The sequence below is a fragment of the Stigmatopora argus genome, chromosome 9 (assembly GCF_051989625.1).
Source record: "Stigmatopora argus isolate UIUO_Sarg chromosome 9, RoL_Sarg_1.0, whole genome shotgun sequence".
NCBI lineage: Eukaryota > Metazoa > Chordata > Actinopteri > Syngnathiformes > Syngnathidae > Stigmatopora > Stigmatopora argus.
This window is the reverse complement of record NC_135395.1, coordinates 4,993,949-5,020,882: the sequence shown is the minus strand read 5'-3', so window position 1 is coordinate 5,020,882 and position 26,934 is coordinate 4,993,949. Positions and strand designations below refer to the sequence as shown.

Here is a 26,934-nt window from a genome sequence, read left to right as displayed (position 1 = left end):
AACATTTAGTAGACTTAGCTTGGATTAATGGCCAAAATGGCTGCAGAAATCGTGTGACTTTTCAGCTATAGCTTTAATTACTTTTTGTTTTTTAAAGGTTTGTTTAAGTCAATATACTGTAGTAGTTGACTTTGAAAATGGACAAAATGGCTGCTTCAAAGCAAGATGGCTGAATTATTTTGACTTTGTGAATGAGGCTTGTTCTTCGGGGTCTAATTTTGATAGATATAACAAATAAAATATGTTAAGTGATGGTAAACCCAAAATATTTCCTCTCTGCTCATCTTCTGAAAAAAAAACCTTGGAAATGGTCACAAGATCAAGAACGGTCTTCACAGTTCCAATTAGTAATTTGCATCAAACGTGCATGAAACAACTATTTCTAGCACCCCTACCTGTCTCCTGTCCCATCCCCCGCGTTAATGTAAGCCATGTGCTGCGGCCGTAATGCTATTTAATGCTATTGTCTGTCAAATCTGCTTAGGGATCAGGGAATTGGCGTAGCAGCATGCTGAGGACGGATGGATCAGGCGACGCAGATGACGGGATAATCCAATCAGGACGGAAGACCTGCTCGGCTACGGCAATTTGAAACCACCTGGACCCCGTTGGTCCCGGATCCCTCCATTTGAGTCTTTTGAACTCCGGTGCGGTCTTTCCGGGGGTCTTTGAGATGGCGTGGGGCCACACGTGTTTCTGATTTAGACATTTGACACGGCCAGAAAAAAGTGCCCTAACGATTTAAAGATCAAATAAAGGTGATGCCTGTAAATGGAGTGACAGGATTTTACGCAGATCAACCCTAAAAGAGCAATGACGAGCTGAGCATTCTTGCCATTTTTTGCTTACTTCCAAAATGATTTTTTTGTATTGGTGTTTTAACCTGCTTTCGGCCAGAACTGCTTATACATCAACATTTTCTCAATCTGGTAAGACTGATCACGAGTCTTCCTGGTGTTCATATGGACTTATATTAAAAATGAATAATAATAAAAAAGGAAGGTCTTATGTCAAATGTTTGTCATGAAAAAAAATCAAGCGACAAAAACTTAACACAAAATTATCATCCCATGCCCATCTATTTTTACCAAACATTAATGTAATCTTAATTTGATATTTCTTACTTATTTGTTTAATAATCATGTATTTATTATTTTTAAACAATTATTCATTAAACTTTTCATCAATATATTTAATCATTTTAAATGTTTAATACCTTATTAAATTCAAATAATACTGTGCTGGAGCCTATCCCAACTAAATACAGGCACCAGGCGGGGGACACCCTGAATCGGTTGCCAACCAATCGGAGAAGGACAACCATTCAATATCACACTCATACCTAGAGACAATTTAGCGTGTACAACCATTATGCGCCGCATGTTTTGGGGATGTGGGAGGAAACCGGAGTACCAGGAAAAAGCCCAAGCAAGCCAAGGGAGCAAATGCAAACTTAACACAGTGAGGACCAACCTAGGATCAAACCCATGAACCCATAACTGTGAGGCCGACGGAGTAAACAATGGCCCACTGGGCCACCTGAATTAATTGATATTGTCCAACATTTACTTTAATGAAATTCTCATTGTTACTCATTCAAAAAATATCAAATGCAAACCAATCGTTACGGATATTTAATCAAATTCACAATAGGCACGTTATCATCAAACTCTTCTGACATTTTGATGACTAATGATATTGGTTTTAGGTTTCTCAGACCTTAAAAATGCAGCAAAATCTTGTCATACCACAACTTTTGTAATCATTCTTTAAAAAAGACATTGAAAAAATTGGACATTTTTATAAACATTTTAGTTGTTCTTTTTTTTTTGCTCTCCAAATAAAGAAATAAAGAGATTCTCTGCATGATACATTTGATGAAAACACTCGAAGGCCGAGCCGGCGACTGAAGTGTGAGAATCGATTGCACCAAATGCTCAAACATTTTAAAATCCAATATCTGCACACATGAAAAACGAGGAGGAGGAAATATCTGATGGAAAGGAAGAAGTGTTGTCTCATGGGGTGATAGCAAACAAGGAAAAAGAAAAGTATTACCGAATTTTCTCGCATATAAGCCGCCTCCACGTATAAGCCGTATACATAAAATTGCCTTAAAATCAATACATTTTACAATTTCTCACATTTTAGCCGCCCCCTGATTCCCCATTTTCACCTCCATAATTCATGGTCTTAATAGGGAGTACAAATGTGTTACTTTGAAGGGAAAATCTTAAGAAAAAATCATAACACATGGTATTTCTTCGATCAGCCTTAACAACTACTGGGATGTGCTGACCTGGTAAAGACTATGAACAAATGTATTTATAGGCTACTTGTGTCTGGCCAGTCAGAGTAAGATGCAATGGCAGGCCCAAGTAAGTGAGATTTTTCACGTTTTACGAAAGACACAGTTTAATTTTTGTTTAGCATTCTATCTGTTTACCGTTTCTCTATTTGGAAATAAATTACCATATTGCCCCATTTTCCTGCGTTATAGAGTTTCGTGCATGCCAAGTGTAATTTGTGCGCATATAAGCCATACCCTGGATTCAGTCTTTTTTTGCGATGAATACGGCTTATAACCTAGAAAATAGGGTAAACTAGAAGTGTTAGCTTTAATACTGAACAAGCTAATTGATGGATTTAGGGGAAAATAGCTGCTTTTGGTGCATCCAAAATCTTTAAATATTAACGCGAGTGTTCTGCTATCTGTTAAAACTCTATTTCCTACATTTTCCTAGTATAGCACCAAATGCAACATTAGCTTCACAGCGCTGATCGCATTGCTGCGTTTGTAAAAAAATTTGTTATCAGGCTTTTATGCATCATTTCCTGTTAATTTTAGGGGTTCTTATAGGTCAATTCACTGTGACAGGTAAGTATTGTAGAAGATGGATTTCTCTTCACTATGCTTGTTTTTTCCCCCTACATTTAATTAAATCTGGGTCTCCCAGTGTGCAATAGTACAGAATTTACAGTAAAATATAAGTGCCTATGTATTGCAATTGCAGTACACGAGGATTCTTCCTCGTTCATTGGAAATGCACACGTTTATCTTGTCTTCCCTCGTAAGAAGCTTGTCGGACAAATCTCGTAGTAATTAGTTGCGTGTGGACTAGCGACCTCCTTGCCTGGGATTACCTGCCCTTCTGCGGCTAATCCCAAGGATCCTCTGCCTACTGTAACTCGTTGTTCTTCCTCCCTTGCCAAGTCACGCGACTGAAAATGACTAAGAAAGCTTTCACCGTCAACATGTTCAATGTTTAAAATGCCAAATTAACCCAAAATTAGAGAGTGAATGAGTGAACACATTAATTCAGAGGCTAATTTTACCCACACATGCTAAAACCATTTTCCAAAACAATTAAGTTTAGCTCGCTCAATGCTTTTAAAGGCGCTCAATTAGACTGAAAAGGCAAAATTCACTAACAAGTATCCCAGGACTAATGGAATGGACATCTATCACTAAAAAGTAGCACGGAATATCAACACAACACACTTTTTGACTAATTATTTTTTTACATATGTATTTAATTCTTGCTAATATGCCATAGTTTGTTCATTGAATTATTAGTTTTTTTTCATTAGGATATTCACTTATTACTCACAAATTACTAATGTATGTTATTCATTTACAATTGTACTATAAATAGTTTTTGTTGGTGGAACTCTTGCAAACATTTTAGGGATTTTGCGTTGGCATCCCAAAAAAATTAAACTTAAAAACAAAAGAATACATGACTGACAACCCAAGCCAAACTCTGACTTGCAGACTATCAGTAAGAAAGGAAATATTTAAATGTATTTTGATTCATGACTTGTGTTGAAAAGCGTTTGACCATGCAAAACTCGGTAGCTGTTACCTATGTCCCAAGGACAGTTTGGGGATCCCCGCTCTTATCCGTCAGCGTGACAGCATAATCAAGTTCATCCGACATGTTTGTTTGGAGGACCCGATACATCGGAAACCCTTTGGGCGGAAAACCTTATTAACTCGGGAAGGATCGTAGTGGCAAATAAGTGGATTAGCCGAGGGTCACTGCGGATTAGATGCTGTCTTTTTTTGTTTTGTCCCGACGCATCCCTACTGCCCGTAATCCAAATCCTGTCGGGCAAAGATGCCGGCGCCCAATCAGGGATCCCTATACATAGCCCAGAATGCACCTTTTGAAGGTCTGGCATCACAAACAATGGGAAATGATACAATAACACCATTGAGAGTTAATTTTCTTATTAAAAACTCCCTTACTAATGGAAGAATTCACACTACATGCTCATATTGGGAAATTTATCGGTCACATACTGTTGATCTTTGGGGCTTTACAGTTCACTTCCTTTTGAAGTCAGGTCACTTCAAGTATATTTTGGAACACTACTGGGTCCACAGTGGCTCACTTTTTGGTTAATATTGGGAAATTTCCCAGATCTACTGCTGGTTTTCAGTCACTTGTTGATTTTGGGATCTCTGCAGGTATCTTTCTATTGACATCAGGGCACTTCTGGCACATTACTTTCTGATGAATTTATATTGACATGAGGTTAATTGCTGCAAATTTTGGGGCATTTCAGGGTCACTTGATATTTGCTCTCGTCCCATTAAATTAAAGACATTTGCCGATCACTCGCTATTCATATTGGGTAACTAACCTATTGATTTTGGCGCTTTACAGGTCACCTCCTTTTAGTTTCAGGCAATCCCTCTTGATTTCTGGACACTCATTGAGTCACTTTCTCTTGATGCTGGCTCACTTTCTTGTTAGTTTGGGAAAATTTCCGGGACTTGCTCTTAATTTTGGGTCATCTCCTGTTGGTTTGTTTCCATTCACTTCGTGTTGATTTGGGGGTTTTCACAGGTCCCATTGACATCAGGTCAGGTCAGGTCCCCGTTAATTTGATGACATTTTGTGGTACTTACTCTCCAAATTTTTTCTCCCTTCATATTATTTTGGGACTTTTCCCACTCACTTCTTGATTACATTGGGTGACTTCCTGTTGATCTCAGGATCGCAACAGGTCACTTTCCTATTGATATCAGTCCACTCCTTGTTAAATTTAAAGCATTTCTGTCCCACTTCCTCTTGATATTTTCTCACTTCCTGTTCATTTTGGGACATTTAACAACAGGTCATTTCCTGTTAATTTTGGGGCATTTTGGGGTCACCTAATGGTAATATTTGATCATTCATTCCTTTTCTGGTGCCGAGTCGTGGTGATTTTGGTGTGGGCTTGATTCCCGCTGGTGGCGGTATGATTGTAAGTGCGGAAAATGGATGGATAGATACATGGACTCATTTTTATTTATTTTATCCATTCAGATTTGTCAACAAATCGGTCAAATAATTCTGACATGAATGGTTTTGATATGGGTGGAACTATCAGGGAAGCGGGGTAGATGTTGATGTAAGAGAAGATACATGGATATAGTGAGGGAGAGAACATGAAAGTGGATTGTGGTGGAGAATGATGCAAAGGACAGGGTCAAGTGGAAAAAGTTGATTCTTTGTGGCAATCCCTTAAGGGACCAGCCCAAAATGTATTAGTTAACTCCTGGCTTTGAACCACTGCCCTCCCCCATGCTCGCCCACATGAAACACCGTACGTCAAAGGCGTGTCACCTCTCCTAATTGGCTGGCGGGTCAGAGGGTTCACCCGGCGGGCGAGCAGCGAGGCACGCGCTCTGACGCGGCCCTGCTTTCGGCGCTGCCAGCCTCAGCCGAAGGGATACCGGCGAAGCGGATAATTGGCGGGCGAGCGGGAGGATGTGCCGGGTTCTGAGCGGCCAGCTATCATTTGCTCTACTTCACATAGAGGAAAAAAAGGTCAAACACACGCCTGCTGCTTCGAAAGCGTGCCAAAGGTGGCAGCTGTGAGGATGCAACAGGTGCATTGTGGGGGATCGTGGTCACGAGAACTATGGCTGCTTTACAAAGAGATTTATGACTTTCTAAAGAGCTTTTTAAGGCCACCTTGGGGGAAGGCACCATAAAAGTACAAAACTGTCACATAAGTGCAGCAGCGTCAAGCGTGGAACGTGGATGGACCCAAATGCGGGGAAGCAATCAAGGAGGTGGAAGTGGAGTAGTCTAACAAAACCTTTAATAACTAAGGTAGGATCTTCAGAAAATAACAAGAACTCTTGAAATCAAATAACAAAACCAAACCTGATGAGAAGACGGGGAAACGAGGAATAGCGTAGCAACGTAGAACAGTATAAAGCAGACGATCCAACAAAGACTCAAACACACAAGATTTAAATAGACGGACAGAGGTTGATTACAAAATACACACACCTGATCACACGAAGCAAGGGAAACCATGAGGGACACAATTGGCGAAATGCATACAATAATCACACGGACAGCACACAAGAAGTTAACGCACATACATCCACCCCAAAACCCCAACTACACATCACAAAAATAATTCCTGTTGATTTTGGGGCAATTCTACATCACTTGGTTAGGCTTCTGGGACATTTCCTGGTTACATATGTTCATTTCGAGTCATGTCCTGTTGATTTTCGATGACTTTATTTATTGGAACTTCCTGTTGATTAAGGAAACAATTTGTGGTTCACTTCTTTTGGAATTTAAGTAATTTCCAATTGATTCTAGGGCAATTCAGGTAACTTCCTGTTGATTTTAAGTGGCTTTCCTCTTTATTTTTGGGAAATTTCCACCAATGGGGAATTAAAAATGTATTTATTTTGCAGCTGTTTAACCACGATAAAAATAGACAATCCGTTGAATGTGCATCTGGAAATGAATGGTGTATATATCTTTTTCTCTCCACTAAATTGTTTTGGAGGGAAATAAGTTTTGGATGATAGAAATGCAATACTGAATTTCACATGGCATTTGCAAAATTAAAGTCTAACATGACTTTGTTTAAGTTCATGAAGAGCTTAGCCCTATTAGCGCTAATGTTTGCTAATCCCGAGCGAACCGTCACCGTCATCAGTTGAACCACGGGAAACGCTTGAGTAGCTTTTTTCCCCCAATATTGGTTTAAGAGCGCAAGTCCGCCCTGAGCCGCTCCTTAATTAGGTAGTGCAGCGTTTAATTGGCGCTATGTGACCGGCGCACACGTTTAAGCCTGCACTAATCCATCAGCCGACGCCCGTTTTAATTGCTACTGACAAGGTTTTAATTGCACTGAAGGAGGGGCAGCTGGGGAGAGCTTTTATTTTGACACAGGAAGTAAAGTTGCGACCAAAGCACTGCCTTTTAAGCCAAGAAATGAAGGCCCCCATCTCTGTGGTATTCATTTATTCATTCATTTACTGAACCGCTTATCCACACAAGGGGTCGTGGGCACCAGAAGAGGGACACCCAGGAATTTGTGGCCAGCCCATCACAGGACACATGGAAATGGATAACCATTCACACTCACAGTCATACGTAGTGGCAGTTTTGTGTGTTCTACCAGCCTACCCTGCATGTTTGTGGGAAGAAACTGGAGGACCTGGATAAACCCCACACAAGCCTGGGGTGATCATTCCAACTCCAAACATGATGGTCTGGGCCTGGGATCGACCTCTCGATCTCCAAACTGTGAGGCCGACGCGCTAACACCTTGTCCACAGGGCCACCCTCTTTGTGGTATAGTTTTTTTTTTAATTCAAGACCCTGAAGCCAGTTTCATTTTGCAACATGAAACTCTGTAATTACAGGGAGTGCAGAATGATTAGGCACATTTTGTCAACATCATTCTCATAATGCACGTTGTCTTACTCCGAGCTGTATAGGCTACCAATTAAGCATATCAGCAATGTGTATCTCTGTAATAATAAGGGGTGTGGTCTGATGACACCAACACCATATATCAGGTGTGTATAGTTGTTAGGCAACTTCTTTTCCTTTGGCAAAATGGATCAGAAGAGGGTTGACAGGCTCTGAAAAGTCCAAAAAAGTGAGATGTCTTGCAGAGGGATGCAGCACTCTTGCCAAGCTGCTGTAGCGTGATCATCCAACAATCAAGAGTTTCATTCAAAATAATCAACAGGGTCGGAAGAAGCATGTGGAAAAACCAAGGCGCAAAATAACTGCTCATGAACTGAGATGGCGCCGTCACGCGGAAGCCAGTGGCAGTAGCTCTGTCCACTCTTATTTGTTTTTCATCTTTTACAGCCTCTTTTTTATTACATTTTAATATTTCTTAATACATTCCTTTTTACTTTACTTTGTACTTTATACTTTTTACTTTAATGTTTTTACAACTTTCTTTGTTCTGTTAGCCTGGCTTCTTTCTGCCACTTCTTTTTGGAACCATTCAGCCATGCCTACGCTGTCATACACATGGGACTAGCTGTTACAATACGGAGCAGAAGGAGCAACACCTCAATCCCGCTGGAAATTCGGAGCTGGACAAAAGTGCCGGGAGAAGAAGCAACGCTTCTGACCAACCATTCCATCGTGGGATAAGATGGAAGAGCTGTCGGCGCTTACCAGGCCGGAAGCGGAGACGAGGAGTTCTGCTCTGCTGCTGTTGTCTTCAGCTCCAGACTACTGAGGAACTGTGCGGATAAGCTTGGAAGAGTGACTCTGCATATTCTCTACCTCGGTCACAGTCTGCAGAAGTTCCCCATCTTGTGGAATACTTCCTGTGTGTGGTTCCAGTTTTTGTCCAACTTTACAATGTCTTTTTGAGTCTGTATCCGTTTTAGCTACCGCAACCAAGATGGCGCTGTTCAAATGGCAGCCGACGGCGGTAGCTCCATCCACTCTTGCTCGTTTTGTGGTTTTGCTGCTTTTCTGTCCTGATTTGATTTGGTGATTCTTAATGATCCCATTTACTTTGATTTGCTTTGTACTTTGTGCTTTTACTTTGTTGTTCTGTCTAATCACCCTCTTGCTACTGTCACAATGAAATTTCCTGAACACGGGATTAATAAAGTTATCCAATCCAATCCAAAAGTCAAGCGTGCAGCTCCCAAGAAGCTACTTGCCACCAGTTTTGCCATATTTCAGAGTTGCAACATCACTGGAATGTCCAAAAGCACAAAGTGTGCAATACTCAGAGACATGGCAAAGGTAAGGAATTTTGAAAAATGACAACCACTGAAAAAGACACACAAGCACTAACATCAAGACTGTGCCAAGAAATATCTCATTACTGATTTTTCTAAGGTTTTATGGACTGATGAGATGAGTGGGTCTCCATGGGCCAGATGGATGGGCTCATGGGGGGATTGGTAAAGGGGAGAGAGGTCCAGTCTGACTAAGACACCAGCAAGGTGGAGGCGGGGTACTAGTATGGGCTGGTATCATCAAAGATGAGCATGTGGGGCCTTCCATTGTTGAGGATGGAGTCAAGCTCAACTCCCAGTACTAATGCCAGTTTCTGGAAGACACCTTTAGAAGCATTGGTATAGGAATAAATCTGTGTTTTTTATGCCGGACAATACTCCAAAAAGTAGAGAGGAAAAAAACTAATGACATGGCCTCCTTGTTCACCTGATCTGAACCCCATAGAGAATATGTGGTCCTTCATCAAATGCGAGATTTACAAGGAGGGAAAACATTATACCTCTCTGAACATTGTCTGTAAGGCTATGGTTTCTGTTGCACGCAATGTTGATTGTGAACAGTTCAAAACACAAAATCCATGGATAGCAGGCTTTTGAGTGTTGTTGCAAAGGAAGGTGGTTATATTGGTCACTGATTTGTTTTTGAATTTCAGACATGTATATGTATTTGTGAATGTTGAGCTTTTAATTGGTTTTCCTGGTGAAAATTAATAATTGAAATGGGTATATATTTATTCTGTGTTAAGTTGCATAAGAATTATGCAAAGTAACTCACACATGCACACACAGATATCCTCCTAAAATAGCTAAAACTAAAAAAGTCCCACTCCAACTCCCCCAAAAAACTTAGCTTAGGTTTCACAAAACAATGTAGTAGTAATATATTTTTTTATTCATTCATTCATGTTATGAACTGCTTTATCCCTACAAGGATGATGAGGGTGCTGGAACCCATCCCAACTGACTTCGGGGCAGAGGCAGGTGATACCCTGAATCGGTGGTCAGCCGATTGTGGGGCACAAGGAGAGAACATGCAAACTAGGGGTCTAGGTCATGTTAAAAAAGACACAGGATGCTTTATTTATAAAGTGTATTTAGGGCATCATTTCTAAGCATCCATATCATGTGATTTTTTTAATTCATCCCCTGAAGCCAGTTTTGCATAGCAACATGAAATTTGGTAGTTACATCAATCATGAGTGGACCAAAAGAAAAAGAAAAATCAGGCATTTTGCTTTAAGTTTGAAATTTTAGGCATTATGTCCAAAGATGCTTACCTCTTGGCATGCATTATAAAATTCAACACCCAAAGCCAGTTTTACGTAGCAACATCAAACTTGGTAGTTATGTCTGTCATGAGTGGAACCAAGTAAGAGGCAATGTTTGAAAAGACACCAAATGCCTGCCATTTTGTTTTATAAAGTAGCCATTTTAGGCATCCTTTACAGGGAACGTTGTCTCCAGGGATGCATTTTAATATTCAGCCCTCGAAGCCATGCAACTAAGCCAGTGTTTCCCAACCTGTTTTGAGCTGCAGCACACTTTTTGCATTGAAAAAATCTCAAGGGACGCCACCATCTGAAAATCGTTTAATTTAAAACTATGTCGCCTCAGTTAACAATAGTCATTGTCATCAAAGTTTTATCAGCAGGAATCACATAAACCTCCAAAATTATTCGAAAATCAAAATTTTCACACTGACCTAATGTCATGAAAAGTTCATGTCTGCAGACCCTGAACAACTTCCGATTTGAGTGATGCAAAAGTAAGTAATGTCATGTTTTTAATCCCATACTTTTATAACTTTTCTCCAAATATTGGACTATTAACTTAAATCTCCTTAAATTATGGAAAAAAATGGTGTGCTCACAATTTGAATCTTTTAATTGTAATACTATAATCTATCATTTAATGTTCAACATATTTAGATTTTAACCTTGTAATAGTTCAATTTTAATCTCGTTATATTCCTATGAATTTTCTTCACTGAATATTACATTGTGAGACTTGCAATTTCCCGCGGCACACCTGAGCATTGCTTATGGCACACTGGTTGGCAAACACTGCACTAAGCAACATGACATTTATTAGGTATGTCTCTTAAAGTACACCCACAAAAATGTCTAAATAAGCAGTGTTTTAAAAGACCCAGAATGTCAGCCAAGTGTACATTATAGGGATCATTTTAAGGGATCCTTGCCCCTGAGATGCATTTTAAAATTAACCTCCCTAAGCTGTGGTAACTAAGCAACATGAAATTTGCAGCAAAGTCTCAAAAAGCCATTTAGGAAAAAGACAGAAAACATGCTATTAAAATTTGTCTTGTTAATAATCCATTAATCTTTTGACTCAGCCTGTGTGTGCATGACAGGTGAGTTCCCAAAACTAAACAAAAACATCCCAGTGTGCTTTCGTGTGTCCATGGCGATGCATCTCCTCCAACAATACCAGCAGGTCAGCTCAAAAACAAAGTTGGACACACCAGGGAGAAATGTGTATCCTTTTACAAACACCCACACCTGTTTACATCCCACAACCACCCAGCATTCATTAGTCGCCATAATGCTTCGCTAACCTCGCGACCAGACCTGTGGCAAAATCCCCTGCCACGTCTGCGCTCTCATTGGACGGTTTCCCAGGTGTCCACTAACCCTTCTCTCCCCTCCTGCCGGCAGACCATCTGTACCTTAGACGTCGTCAGAGCTCACCGGGAACAGCTGCCGGGCCAGGACCCAAGCCAGGACCCGCCAGGTAGCGGCTCAGGGTCGCCCAAGATTAAATTTCTGAGATTAGATAAATATGTTGCCATATTATAATGAATCTAAAGGAGGATATTAAACACACCCTATTCTGGGCTTGACACTTTGATTTCTAACTGTTTAAAAGCCAAAAGCACTCAAAATCTAAAGCAAAGAAGAACATTTGAAATAATTCTTCAATACAAAACATTGAGAACAAAACAAATGAAAATATATAAAAATATTTTTTTTTAAATTCAAATAAAAAAAATCATACCGCCACCAGCAAGAATCGAGCCAGAGCCTGCGCCTGCCCGCACCAAAGCCAGGCGAGTGAACCTCTACAACATGAGTCGCTCTTTAAAAAAACGGAAAGACTAAACCTTTGTTTGAAACAGCATCAGGGACTTAAAAACCTCCCCGTAAAACATTAAAATTATTTAGAAACTTGACTTGAAATCTCAGAACCTAGTGTTGCATACCCCTTTGCACCCTAAATAAGTCTTCAAACCCTAGCTTGAAACTTTAACCCAATCTTGAAACCTCATTTGTCAACCTCACTATGTCCCAACACTTAACGTAAAACCTCTATTTGAACGGCACCTCTAAGAAAACGGCACCTTGGTTGAAGAATTGAAAAACAGAACGGCACCCTCTAATTGAACGGCACTATGGGAAAAGTTGGAAAAATACAGCGGCATGCCGGTAAAATAGAGGTTTTTCTCTACCTGAGAAGGTGGTGAGATGGCAAGCGCTTTCTTGCCTGGGAGTCATACTGTTGTCACATTAGCGATGCCACCAAGAAGCAATTGAAGAAGCTCCATATCGATGTGGCCGTGATTCCAGGAGGGTGCACCAAATTTATACAGCCCCCCGAGGTCTATTGGTTCAAGACCAAAGTGTGACAGTTCTACGAGAACTGGATGTTGCACGGCAAGCAGAGCTACACCAAATTCGGCAACATGCGAGCACCAACTGCTCTCGATGGCTCGAAGGATTGCCAGATCCATTGTTTCAGGTCAGACGGCACGATTCAGACTGGTTTCCACCTTCTCCAGCAAGCGTGGGCCAATGCTGGCGACGATGAACGTGAACTCACTCAGACACTCGACACTGATGCGGAAGGTGATGTGAATGACAGCTACAACAGTGTCACTTGATTTTCACCACTGAATTTGTAATTACTTACCAGTAATCGCCTTGTATTTGTGACTTTTGTTAAATAAATATGTATATGTTACCTGATTTCTCTTTTCATCCATAAAATTTCCCGCATCTTCTCAAAATTCTGACCAGCTAGTCGAAAAATAAAGCGGCACCCTCTAACTGAACGGCACCTCTAATTGAACGGCACTACGGGGGAAAGTTTGAAAAGTAGAACGGCATGCTGTTGAAATACGGTTTTATGATAACTCATTAAAAAACATAGATGTCCTGAACTGGTAGTGCGTTCGTTCGATGGCAGAAGTCCCAGTCTGAATGTCCTTCACCATCAAAAGTCAGTTGTGATGCCGCCCGTTTGCCAATATCTCTGCGTGAAAGATGCTAGTAAAAAAGATGAGTTCGAGTCCAAAGTCAATATAATGGTGTACAAAGGCTGATAGGCATCAGCGCGCCAGTTTGATCAGATAGGCATCACCCTGCAATGTCGTGTCATTTTCCAACCGTAGTAAAGAGGGCTGAGTTCATCTTTCCACAATAGATTTTGACCACGAGAAAGCGGCCAAAATTCACGTGACTTCACTTGCCGGAACTTTCCTCAACATCCACTGTGTGGAGTTTGCATATTCTACGGGTACTCCGGCTTTCTACCACATCTAAAATACATGCTTGGTAGGCTAGTGTAACACTCTCTATTGCTCCGAAGTATGAGAGTGGGCGTGAATGGTTGTCCATCTCCTTCTGCCTTGTAATTGGCTGGGCACCAATTCAAGTTTTCCCTTCCCCCTCTCAACCCTTGTGAGGATAAGCGGCTCAGAAAATGAATGAATGAATGAAGTAGTATTGAGAGGGGAAAAATATGCAAAAGCTGTAAAATTATGAGATAAAAGACGATACATTACTTATATTTATGTTACCTGAACCGGAAACTCTTGGACCGTGTGACCAAAAAAAACTGTATTTGGCGACGTGCTTCGGTGCGACAAAACCCAGTCGCTTTGAACAGAGCATAAAACCTACTAGCCTTCCCACGTGGGCATCTAGCACAGATAAACTGAAATAAACAATAGACCCGGAAAAAAAGATTGTTCTCCAGACAAGGGCATGGAGAGTGCTCCTGCGAAGCTCCTCGGCATCGCAGCGAGCCAATCGATCCACCACACAAATAGCAGACAGGGAGAGAAGTGAGCGGGAGGTGCCACCGCGCTTCCACGGGGAGAAATCACCTCTCGCGCTTTTATCTGCCGGCTAATGAGCATCAGACAAATGCAAACACGGGCCCTCATCCTGAGGACGGCGCTTCCGTCAGCCAATCTCTCAGCGAGCGTCCCACTTCCGAAAGCGTGGACGTCCGCTTTCATGGTTATGCAACTGCCAGCGTGTGCGTTGTTCAGCCTGGAAAGCCTTTGAACACACAGCGTGCGGCGCTCCAACACTGCGGGCTCTAATGACTGCCTGCCTGCCTGTGTGTGTGAGTGTGTGAGAGAGAGCCATTATTAGTCGGTAAGTGATTTTTTTTTGCAAAGTAAGCAGCTGCCAGAAGAGGAAATGTATGTCGGTTTGATGCGAAGGATGCTGAGCTTTTCTTGGCAAAAATGTCCGTAAGAAAAATAAGAGGTTTAGCATGGGGACTGCAAGCAACGAAGCTTGACCTGGTAATATCATCACCATGGAACAATGTGTCATAAAACACGGCGAACTTTATTGACGTGGGAGATCACGATCCTGTCAAGTCAGGAATGGAAGACGTCATTTTTCTGAAATGTAGCACAAGTCATTAATGGGCTGGCCTGGTGGCGCGAAAGGTTAGCGCATCGGCCTCACAGCCCTGGGGTCCGAGGATCAAATCCAGGTCACGTCCACCTGTGTGTAGTTTGCATGTTCTGCCAGGGCCTGGGTGGGTTTCCTCCGGGTACTCCGGTTTCCTCCCACATTCCAAAAAAAAGCAATGGTAGGCTGGGTTAGTGTGGATGGTTGTTCGTCTCCTTGTGCCCTGTGATTGGCTGGCCACCGATTCGGGGTGTCCCCTGCCTCTGGCCTACAGTCAGCTGGGATAGGCTCCAGCACCCCCCGCGACCCTAATTAGGATAAAGCGGTTCAGAAGATGAGAGATGAGACGTCATTAATGTCCGACATCCAAAACCGAAGGTCACTCGGTGACAATCGTTGACACATTTAACATGTTACATGACCAACCTGAGATGTTATCAACATTTGACATCACTATCCTGTAACTTACCAAACTGTGACATCCTCAAATGTTTCATTGTCGCCTATCGATGTCGCAAACTTGTGATATCATTAATAAAACTGCGACAACCTGTTACTTCATCATGTGACATAATTTTGTGATATCATCAAGCAAGATGCTGTTACTTCATCATGTGACATAATTTTGTGACATCATCAAGCAAGATGCTAATCGTAGAGAGATAATGTGTGATGGCCAAACCTGTGACATTCCTGCACCATGGTAAATCAATGACATATTCAACCTGTTACCTCACCAACCACGGACATCATTGCATAACATCGTCATCAGCAACTCAATTAATCGGTCACATCATCAACATGTTGACAGCACCATCCTGTAATGTCACTAACATGTGACACATTGTGACATCACCGTTTTGTGACACAATGAACTTGATATTATCAATTGGCAAAATAATGAATCAGTGACTTCATCATTAAATTTTATCATTATTGGCATTACCATTATTATCACACCCACTCCCAATCTGTCACATCATGAACCCATGACACATTCATCCATGACATCACAAACCTGACATCTTCATGTGACACCGTTATCATCCAACTCAATCTGTGATATCATCCTCATATGACATTACTACCATTCATAATACCGCACACTGGCACAACACTAACCTGTGATCTCGTCATTTTGTCACAAAACTGATCATCAATTTGCAACATAGTAAATCTGTGACATCATTTTAAATTACCCTCCGTTGCCATCACATCCGTGACATTGCCTATTTGCAATCCATAACATCATAAACTAATGACACATTCTGCAAACTGTGACATCAACAAGCGGGTGACACAAAGGTATTAAATCGTTATGGACTTTTGAGGCGTTGACAATTTCATAAAGATAAAATACACTGGCAAATGCTCTATAGCAGGGGTTGTGAACATGAAGACCGCAACCCACATGCGGCTCTTTGATGAGGGCCTTTGTGTTGCTGTTCATTGCATTTTATATTCATTCTACATTTTGATCAAATTGAAAGAAAGCTTATTTGGCCTAACATAGTTTTTTGTGTTTCATTTGTTTTAGAGTTCTGTATACATTTTTAAATATTTAAATGTGTTATATGGTCAGTGTTATTCAAATTAGTAAAAAAAATATGATTGATCAATTTCATGATAATTGTCATTTTCATTTGAAATACACATGATATTTTTACTATATTGCCCACCCCTACAGTATATTAAATTTGTGACATCACCAACATTTAACACACCCAACCGGTGACATCATCAATCAGTGAGCCTATTAACCCTAACCCGTAACATTGTGAGGATAAGTGGCTCGAAAAATGAAGGAATTAGTAATGATAAATGTTATTCCATTAACCTTTGACCCATCCAACATGTGTCATCATTAAATTTAAACATAAAAATACATTTCCTTTCTGAATTGACAACTGTCGACGGAGGAATTCAGGAGAACGTGATAAAAAAACGAGAAGTTACGCAGACAAATGGACTTTCCAGCGCTGTCGGTGTCCACTCGCGAGGTCATCCGCCTCGCGGTGACAACGATGGCGCGCCTCCGCTGCTTTCACTTGAGCTCCTACGAGAAGACATGCTCTAAAAGCCCGCGTAATGGACACTAATGCCCGTGGCTCTAGCCTGCCTCGCTTCGCTAATGTGCCCACTTCCTGTCGGTGGCGAGCGCACACGGCAATAGGGAGCATCTGGATGAGGAAGATGATGACGATGGGGGGGGGGGGGGGGGGGGGGGGGAGGGGGGGGGGGGCTGAGCGAGGTCTACTAAGAGCTAGAAAGCAAAGTTGAGCCACTAACACAAAATGGAGGACTGATGGAGTGTATGACAGCACGTGTGTGTTGCATGCACACATGCACTTCATATTAGATAGGGTGAAATTTTCTATCTGCTGTTCATTTTCATTCTCTTCACTTTGTTCCTATCCACCTCACATCAAAGCAAACAAACACACTCTCGTATGTGCACATGCACACCATCTCAAATATACACAAAAATGCAAATTATACACCCACGCGCACACATGGACAAATCCACACATACAAATCTCTCATGCTTCATAAGAGCTGCTGTGTTGATTAACAATTAAATGGAAAATAAGGACAACAAACCACTTTAATTAGCTTTAAGCACCACTTTGAACTAATTCACTCAGTGAAAGACCTCAACTTGACTGGGATAACTATTTATTACTTTTAAATTATCAATATATTTTGTATTTATTTTCCAATTATTTTTGTATTATTTCCCCAGAAATGTAATATATTTTAATTCAGATTTAAAAAAATATATTATTATGGGTTTCAATAACATGGTATCTTGTTGTATTTTGAAATGATTAGCAACTTTTTAAATACAATAAATTTATTTTTGAATTGAAAGAAAAAATAACTGAATGTTTATCATTCCTAAATTAACATGTGTCAATTGAAGGAAAAACATCAAAACAATAAACTCTTGTTATGGACCACCATAACAGAGTAATTGTAATTTTGGTATGCATTCATCTTCCGTACCGCGTATCCTCGTAAGGGTTGTGGGCATTTGCCGGAGCCTATCCAGCTGACTTCGGGCGAAAGGCATATTAGTACACCCCAGTCAGTCGTAGGGCACACAGAGAGACAAACAACCTTTCACGCTCACAATCACACCACCAGCAGTATGTACATAAAAAGTCAGTTTTGACGTACATTTCAACTAAAGATGAAAACCGATTCAAGCAAAGTTTTAGCTTACGTTACAAGCATAGAAATGGTCGAGAACTCCCTGTATGTATAATATTTTGCTCATATGACAGTACCTCATTGACAGTCATTGACACCCGTGGCAACTATAGCCGTCCCGGAAGTTATGACAGTAAAGGATTTCCTGTAGGGTAGCATTTTATACCTTTGTTGTGCATATTGATTTTCCACTGCTGTAATTGGTCACCGTGGCAACAAGAAAAAAACAGGAAAAGAAAGATAAAAATAAGTAGAAACAACACCAGACTACTCTTGTTTTATGGGCAGTGCGCTTACATGTGACATGGATTAAATTCAGATTACCAGTTGATATCACCGTAATCCAACAGGGAGCATTAAGAGCACTGGTCACTGATCGGAGGAGATGCGTGTCCATCTGCTGCATAGCACGCGTTGGACGCACACATCTTTAAAAGCTCTCTCAGTGCCAGTGACAGTGATAGAGATGCAATTATTTGGCGTCCATTCATTGTTCTGCAGCAAATTTAAATGAGTTCATCACGACTATATGTCCAATCCATTTCAGGTGGGAGGGCTGCCAGCAAATGAAGATTTGTTATTTCACTGCCACCTCCCACTTGAAATGGATTAGGCTTGTATTGCCTTTAATGTCAGCCAATGATTTATAAATCGCTTATCATTGCTAGCCCTCCCAGTTCATATGGATTGGACATCTATCATCATTGTCGTTTTATATAAAAAAAGAGTATAGAGCATCAAATTGTTTGCATAAAAGATGAGCAGTTAAAATAACTTTTAATTGTCCACTGAGGCCATTTTATTATTGAGTCAATTTGCGTTGATTATTGCCGCTCTAACACACACACGCACATAAACGCTAAAATGCACAATTGAATTAGCGGCCAAGTCTTCAAAGTAACTCTTCTTCTTTTGTTCATTAATTCACTTAATTAACTTTGACCCCCATGAGATGATGACCTTTGAAAACAGGACATTCTCTTAAGGGTGTTATTAGCATCACAATGTTACTTATACGTAGAGTAGTAACTCAAGTTGTATATCATTTTAGTGATATAGACTTGTATATCAAATCAATGAAAAAAAATCTGTTTATGCAACACATTAAGCTTTTTAAGACAGGGTGTGATCTTGTTAGCATCACCATGTTACTTGCAAAGAACTCATTAAAATTGAATCAGATGTTTGTGCTTTACTTCAAAAATCTTGATGAATCGCATAGTAGAGAATTAGCCGCTCGATGGTGCAGTGGTTATTCTGCCTGACTTTGCTGTGGGCAGTCTGGGTTCGGTTCCTACTCGGTGCAGGTATGAGTGGTTGTCTGTCTCTCAGTGTGCCCTGAAACTAACTGGCGACCAGTTTAGGGTGTAGTTTGCCTTTTGCCCAAAGACAGCTGGGTTCGGCACAAAGAAAGACAGACAATTATTTGCACTTGCACCTGCGGTTGGCTTGCCACCAATTCAGGGTGCTCCGTGCCTAGTGGCTGTAGTTAGCTGCGATAGGCTTCAACACTCCCCACGACCCTTGTGAGGATAAGCGATTCAGAAGATGAATGAATGAATTATTCGCACTCACAATCACACTACCACAAACTGGGAATCAATGCACCATCAGGTGGCCTGTATGCTAAAGCAATGAACAAAAATATATTTTTAAATATAATAAATAAATATATTTTTAGAGCAAAAAGTACCTCATAATTAAGCCTTTGAAGACCAAGACATACGCATAAAAGTGATTTTAGCATCATATTGTTACTTACAGTGAAATAAGTGATAACATTTGCATCATATGCTGATGCTTCTTGCTAAAGAACAATATTTATATATCCCATAATAGCTTTGTAGATCTGGAATTTTAGTGATATGCACTATGCTGAAGCAATTAACAAAAATGGGTTTGTGCTGGCTAAATAAGCTCTTTAATAAGCCAAATGAGTGAACATGGCAGAGATTTGTAGTGCATCAGTGTTACTTACAGCCAAGTCATTTTAGTTCACTCACTGAAGTTTAATATCTTGATACTTTTGCAAAATCAAATCTTTCTAAACCACATAATAAACAGATTTGGTGATAAGGGGGGAAGGTGGAATTTACAAACGAAGATAGTAATTATCAAATCAAAGGCCATACCAAAAGCTGCATAGATGTAGTTCAGCAATATCACTTATATATTCAAGAAATGAAGAAATCATGTTTTCATGCTTTGAAACCTCACTAAATAGATAATAAAGGGGTTTACTAATACTACACTGGAACGCCTCTAAAAATTACATTTTCAGCATATGAAACATTTTGATATGCAAATGACCTTTCCAATATACAAAAACAAGATCCAAGTAAGCCAGGGGTGGGCAAACTGATCCTTGAGGGCCGCTTTGGGTGCAGGTTTTTGTTCCAACCAATCCAGCACAGTCAGTTTAACCAATGACCTGACTGCAATTCATTAATTGCACTTGTAGGACAGCAGGTTGGTGAAAAGGTGCCGTCTCTATGGGTTAGAATGAAAACCTGCACCCACTGCGGCTTTGTGGAATAGTTTGCCCACCCCTATAGTAACACCAAAACAAAACAATTTGCTGTGTCCGTAATTATATTTTGAAATTGCTCTGCGTCCTCCTTGACACACCGCTGACTTCCTACAGGAACCTCACAACAGCAACTCTCTTTTGCCCGCCGTTTGTTGTCAGAGTTCTTTATTTAAAATTATTGGTGCGAATGAAATGAATAAGGGGGCCTTGTTATCCATCGAGGAAAAACAGAAGATAAGAAAGTGGCCTGCATTTGACTGATATTGTAAGCCAATACAGGCTGCCCGTAAGCCACCTACTAGTATCGTTTTGCTATTGAAGCAGAAGGAAGCACTAAAAGTGACGACTCCTCGGCATGACCTCTCTGTACAGATTGATGAGATGGAGAGACTGTTACTCAAAAAGAGGATTTGGCCATATGTACTGATGTATATGTATTGATGATGTATGGACTATCAGAAAAGAGTCAATTCATGAGTTGATTAATTGTGCGAGCCTAGTTGGCAGATATAACGGCCCACTGAATAAATCCATAACTACAATGGCGTCTGCGATTAGATTTTGAAATGATGAAAAAATGACAAAGAAAACTTAAGAGTCACATATCAAATTAAAGACTATGAGGAACGCATTCTAAAACTACTGTTGTTTTAACAATATGGCCTCATACCATGTGGACACATTGATCAAGAAATATATTTGTCGGTGTTGCGAGTGAGAATAATAAACCAACCGGGCGCACGCACAAAGCAAAGCGACACGTCGTCGTGGAGCTGACAAAAACGATAACGAGCGCAAACCCAATTCCAGTCTCCCCCGTGGATCCTTAAGTGGAGCTGATGGAAGGTTGGACCGGCCGTCATTTGCATAATCGTGATGTTAATGCGCCGAGCCATGGGACTTGATTATGTTGCATATTGATTGCATTGCGCGGGAACGGCGGGAATGTGATTAGACGGCGGGATCCCCACCATCTGCTGTTGTAAACGTTGGAAAGAAGGGGGAGAGGACTCACCGTTCTCGGGGTGCTCCATTTCGCCGATGCTGCCGTCAGGAGTGGTGCGTTCGTAGTGGTCCTCGGGCAGCGCCAGTGGGCCAATCCGAGGCCCGGACGACGACTTGGAGCTGGGGGTCTCTGAGTCGTCCAGCCCGCTGTCGTAGTAGCTGTGCTGGGATGCGTCCTGCAGGTCCTGCGACTGGTTGGCAGTGGAGAAGGTCACTCGGCGGTGCGGCAGCTGGGAAGTAGACGATGCACGTGATTAATAACTTAAACAGCGTAATGTCGCGTGACATTCCAAAGGCCATCATGACGGCATTCCGGATTTTTGATTATTTTGAACATATGCTCTTGAATCAAAAAACATTTTAAAAATCCAAATTCACTTAAAAAGTAGGACATCAGTAAACTACAAACCACAATGAGTCATATGTCGAATGAAATGCTTAGGTAAACTCAATCTTCAAGTTGCCCTCCCTCTGATAGTGAAATGACCTAAGAAAAAAATCCCCAAAACATCGGCAAACATACACTACTCAGGAAACAACACATGAAAAAAGAATGTCAAGTGATACATCAAAAAAAGCCCATGCCAAATGCAGCTAGAGCCAAAATCATTTTGTCAGTCCCTTGTACAGGGGTAGCGAACAAGTTAGACACAAAAGGCATACAATTTTAAACTCTAAGAGTCAAAGATTCACACCCGCAGAGATGATTGACGGTCCATTACATCAGAAGCATCTTTTAAAAAATCCAGTCGGCCAAATTCTATTTTAGATATAATTCAATATTTGTTTTATATTGGGTGGGCCCAGATGAATTTGAGTGTTTTAAGAGAATAAAAATAAGAAAAACATAGAATGAGGCAAAGAGCCACAGTATATGCAAAATATGATAAGAAGCGAAGAGTCACATTCATTTTGAGCCACATGTTTGCCACCTCTATCCTTCTGTGGTGACATAAAGACGCTTTTGGATTATGGTGATATGACCAAAAACAGCCCACATAAAATTGCTGAAAATGGTCAAAAGAAAATGAACCTTGAGTCATATATTAAATAAAAGAAAACACAATATTTTGGGAAATATGCCTTTTTGTGATGATGCAAATATAATGAAACACGATATGGCAAGGGCGGCCTGCTGACTGAGTGGTTAGTGTGTCGGCCTCACAGTGGGGACCTGGGTTCAAATCCAGGTCAGTCCTCCTGTGTGGAGTTGGCAGGTTCTCCCCCCTGGGCCTGCGTGGGTTTTCTCTGGGTAGTCCAGTTTCCTCCCACATTTCAAAGACAAGCATTGATTGGACACTCTAAATTGCTCCTATGTATGGGTGTTAGTAAGAATGGTTGTCCATCTGCTTGTGCCGTGCGATCGGCTGGCCACCAATACAGCGTGGTAGGCTGATTGGACACTCTAAATTGACCCTAGGTATGAGTGTGAGCTTGGATGGTTGTTTGTCGCCTTGTGCCGTGCGATTGGCTGGCCACCAATTCAGGTTGTCCCCCGTTTTGTGCCCGAAAACAGCTGGGATTTGACCCTAGTGTGGATAAAATGGTTTAGGAAATGAAAATAAAATAAAAAACAAATGTTAAGCTCACAGTATCACAGGTGGACCAGCCTGGATTTGTACCCAGTACCCCAGAGCTTTGAGGCCAACACACTAACCACTCACCTGCCGGGCCGCAATGATGGTAAAATGACCAACAAAAACATTTTCTTTCAAAAAAAAAACCATCAACCACACAAAATTATCTCATCTCATCTCATTTTCTCAACTGCTTTATCCTCAATAGGGTCACGGGGGGTGCTGGATCCAATTCCAGCTGTGTCCGGGCCAGAGGCGGGGGACACCCTGAATCGGTGGCCAGCCAATCACAGGGCACAAGGAAACAGACAACCAAGCACACTCACATCCATACCTAGGTGCAATTTAGAGTGTCCAATTAGCCTACCACACATGTTTTTGGAATGAGGGAGGAAATTGGAGTACCCGGAGGAAACCCACACAGGCCCGGGCAGAACATGCAAACTCCACACAGATGGACATGACCTGGATTTGAACCCACGACTCCAGAGCTGTGAGGCCGATGTGCTAACCACTCGCAGCACCGGGCTGCCACACAAAACGTGATTTAAAAAAGTCCATATAAAATCAACATGAGAACGTAGCAAATGAAAGATCATGACAAATGCAGTTTAGATCCTTACTCTCAGAAATATGTCTTCCTCTGCCGACATAATGACCCAATAACATTTATTTTTGCCAGAAAATGTGTCAAACGCGCAAGCCATTCCCTCTGAGTCTACGTCCTAGTCAGCATGGCTGAGTTAATTTGGAGTTTAAATGTCATCTGAAAGCGGCAAGTTAGTTTGCATAAAATCAGCAGGCTGAAAACAAACTTTGACGCTTCATTGACTTTGTCTTTGTGGAGGAGGAGGAAGCTGTCTGACTTGATGCTTTTATAATTAAAATACAATTAGCTGTCCATGTAGCGCTGCAGGACACACATGCACGCACAGATCCAGACGCGCACACACCTGAGCACGGCCGAGCAGATAAACGGCATTATGCGTGCCTCCCTAGCTGGCTGGAGACTTGGTCTCCATGGGAACTGCTGGCATCCTAGTCGGGACCCGGAACAGTTTTATGCGGCACCCAAAAGACTTGCTGTTTTGAGAAGTTTTTGTCAAAATTATAACTGTTCAGTCAGGTAATCTCTGGGTGTTCGCTGCTATTGACCAAGAGAGGGCTAATAAAAATCAATGGCAATGAGTGGGTGAACACATTTAATATGAGAAGAAAATAAAAGTTATACTATTCTATAATAAAAAAGAGAATATCTCGTTTCCATTTTTTTGTTTTTATTTTGTTTGTTATTTGTTTTAGTTATTTAATTATTTTTTTGTATTTTTCATTGAAATTAACAAATATATATATATATATATATATATACATTGAAATGTTCTGAAGATATTTACTTGTTAGGTATACATAGTTAAAAACTAAACAAAATGGAAATAATTTAAAAGGAGTTTTTTCCTCCCCCCAAAAATCTAATAAAAAAGTTATTTAATGAAAATTTACGAACACGAAATAAAAGAAAAAGAAAATTAGGAGAAATCAAGAAATGTGGGTGGTCAAATTTTTTATTGTGCTGATTAAAAATGTATTACGATTCTTAAAAAGTCCTCGCGACCTTTGTGAGCAAAGGTGGTAAGGAAAGTGACTGCATGAAAAAACAAAAATAAAAAAAATAAAAATTATATTTGTTCATGTATCATTTAGAATTAAGTACAATTATGAAAAGGACCAAATGCTAAAAAAAATAATACAATATTCCTTTGTGTTTCATATTGCTGTTAAAAATATATAATACTAAGTCAAAAGAGAAAATGTCATGTTTAATTGTCTTTTTTTACTATTACGATTTCTTTCAATTATTAAAACAATAATAATTATTAAAAAAAAATACCCACCGCTCTAATGAGGATAAGAGACTAAATTACACAATGACTAAATTAAAAAAATAAAATAAAAGTTAATACAAGTGAAGAATAAACAAAACAGGACCCAGCTTTCCCTTTGTTTTCTTAATTTGAAAAAAAAAATAGAAATTAAAAAGGAATTAGTTATTTTTGTTTTCGAATGAATTTATATTAATAATGCACTGACTGGGAAAAATCTATTCCATCCTTACATAGCTCCAAAACTTCATTATTCCTTTTTTTTTTACTTCCCTGGAGTCTTTTTTAATCTTTAGTACCTTTATTTTTACTTGGTGAACTGGCACATATTGCGACAAATCTTTGTTTGTTTTTATCCTTTTGTACCCATGTGTTGGCACGCTGTTTGTTTGCCGTAAATAGACGAACTCATCTCCGCTATCTTCACCATCTCTATGCGGAGACGAAGCGCGCCTCACACGTCACAGTCGTAGGAAGACAGAAAAAAATAGAAAAGTAGAGCACAACCTCATAATCACCCCAGGAACTCTTTGGATCTCTACGATTTTTTCAAGACGCCCACACGCATTTCTATTATTTACATGCGAGATGCTATGAACTAATATACACTTGGGAGTGATTCGTAAAAGTAGGGCTGAGTTAGAAACTCCCTCTAGCGGTTCACAAAAAAACAATGTCTAGGTTGTCCTTTGAACTAAGCTGACATAAAATTCAGATTTGTGCTTATGACATTTATCGGGGTAAAGTTTATTTCTGTGACACAGACAATGATAAACGTTTGATTATGTCGCGGCCAATCCGGTGTTCTAAATCGAAATGAGGTTGTCACTAGTACAGGGGTTGGGAACACGTGGCTCTCGAGCCGCATGCGGCTCTTGGCCAAAATGAATGCGGCTCTTTGCTTCTTATCATATTTTATGTATAGTGTGGATCTTTGCCTTGTAGTTGATGTGTTAACTCTGGCTAAATTGCATTTGATGTGTGTGTTGAGGTTCGACACTTAGCTTGAAATGAACATCTTGTTTTATAAGGGGAAGAAAGTGTTATAGTGAATAATATGGTTTTAATTGTGTGTTTTTCTGAGTATCTCTCTGTTCTGGCTGGTGACTGCGTGGTGTGGCTCTTTGACTCTCAAAGTTTATTTTTTTGCACTTTGTTTCTAACTTGTTCTCCACCCCTGCACTAGTGGAATCCAATCCATCTGAACACTTCAAATGGATTGGACTTACTAATGTCGAGGAAACCAGAAAACCCACGCAGGCCCGGGCAGAACATACAAACTCCACACAGGAAGACCGACCTGGATTTGCACGCCGTACCCCAAAACTGTGAGGCTGATGTGCTTACCACTTAGATGCCAGGCCGCTCAACTTGGGAGGGGATTTAAATATTTAATTTTTAATTTTTTTCAATGCGCAATTTTTCACATAAGGGAAGCACTTAAGGTCCCATTATCTAAAAAAATTCTTCCCATGATTTCTTTGCTACTCAATGCAAGGTAATGAGAGGTAATACTTTTGATGTACTTGCTCCAAATCAGGCGGAATAAATAGTGGGAAAAAATTTACATTTGCCTTTACTGTTAGAAAAGGTGTGGAAAAAAGGTTCTAGTTGGGTGAACGGGAGCAAATGACCCCGTAAAGAGGAGCCGCAGGTGGAGGAAGAGGAAGTAGCAGCAACGAGGTGGAGGGCTGCCAATGATTAAAAAGCAACCAGGAGAGGAGAGACGTACCACGCTTCGTCTCACCGGCTGTTTGTCAGCCGAGACACAAAGCGGCAGATAACGCAACTTTTGTGTGTGCGTGAGCGTGTGTGTGTGTGTGTGAGAGCTCCTCATTACCTCCCTGTGTGGGAGATAAGAGTGTGTGAGGCTGCATTGTGCATGCTTATAAAAGTCTGTGCTTATCAAGTATGCAAGCGCACACTCGCAAACACACGTGGTCCACGTCGAGAGCAGCGACATCCCATAATTCCTCACAAACAGCAGGGAACACAAAAAATAAGCGTGTGGAAGTGAGTGAGCGAGTCA

At 40.8% G+C, this 26,934-nt stretch overlaps 1 protein-coding gene across 2 annotated transcripts in view; it reads right to left on the bottom strand.

Moving 5' to 3' along the window:
- The window catches only part of LOC144082192 (protocadherin-1-like), a 133,586-nt gene that overhangs the window by 45,601 nt on the left and 61,051 nt on the right, over positions 1-26,934 (bottom strand). For both annotated transcript variants that reach the window (XM_077609140.1, XM_077609142.1), the window contains exon 4: positions 21,459-21,678. In XM_077609140.1, the coding sequence (XP_077465266.1) occupies positions 21,459-21,678 (220 nt within the window). The remainder of the gene's footprint in view (positions 1-21,458; positions 21,679-26,934) is intronic.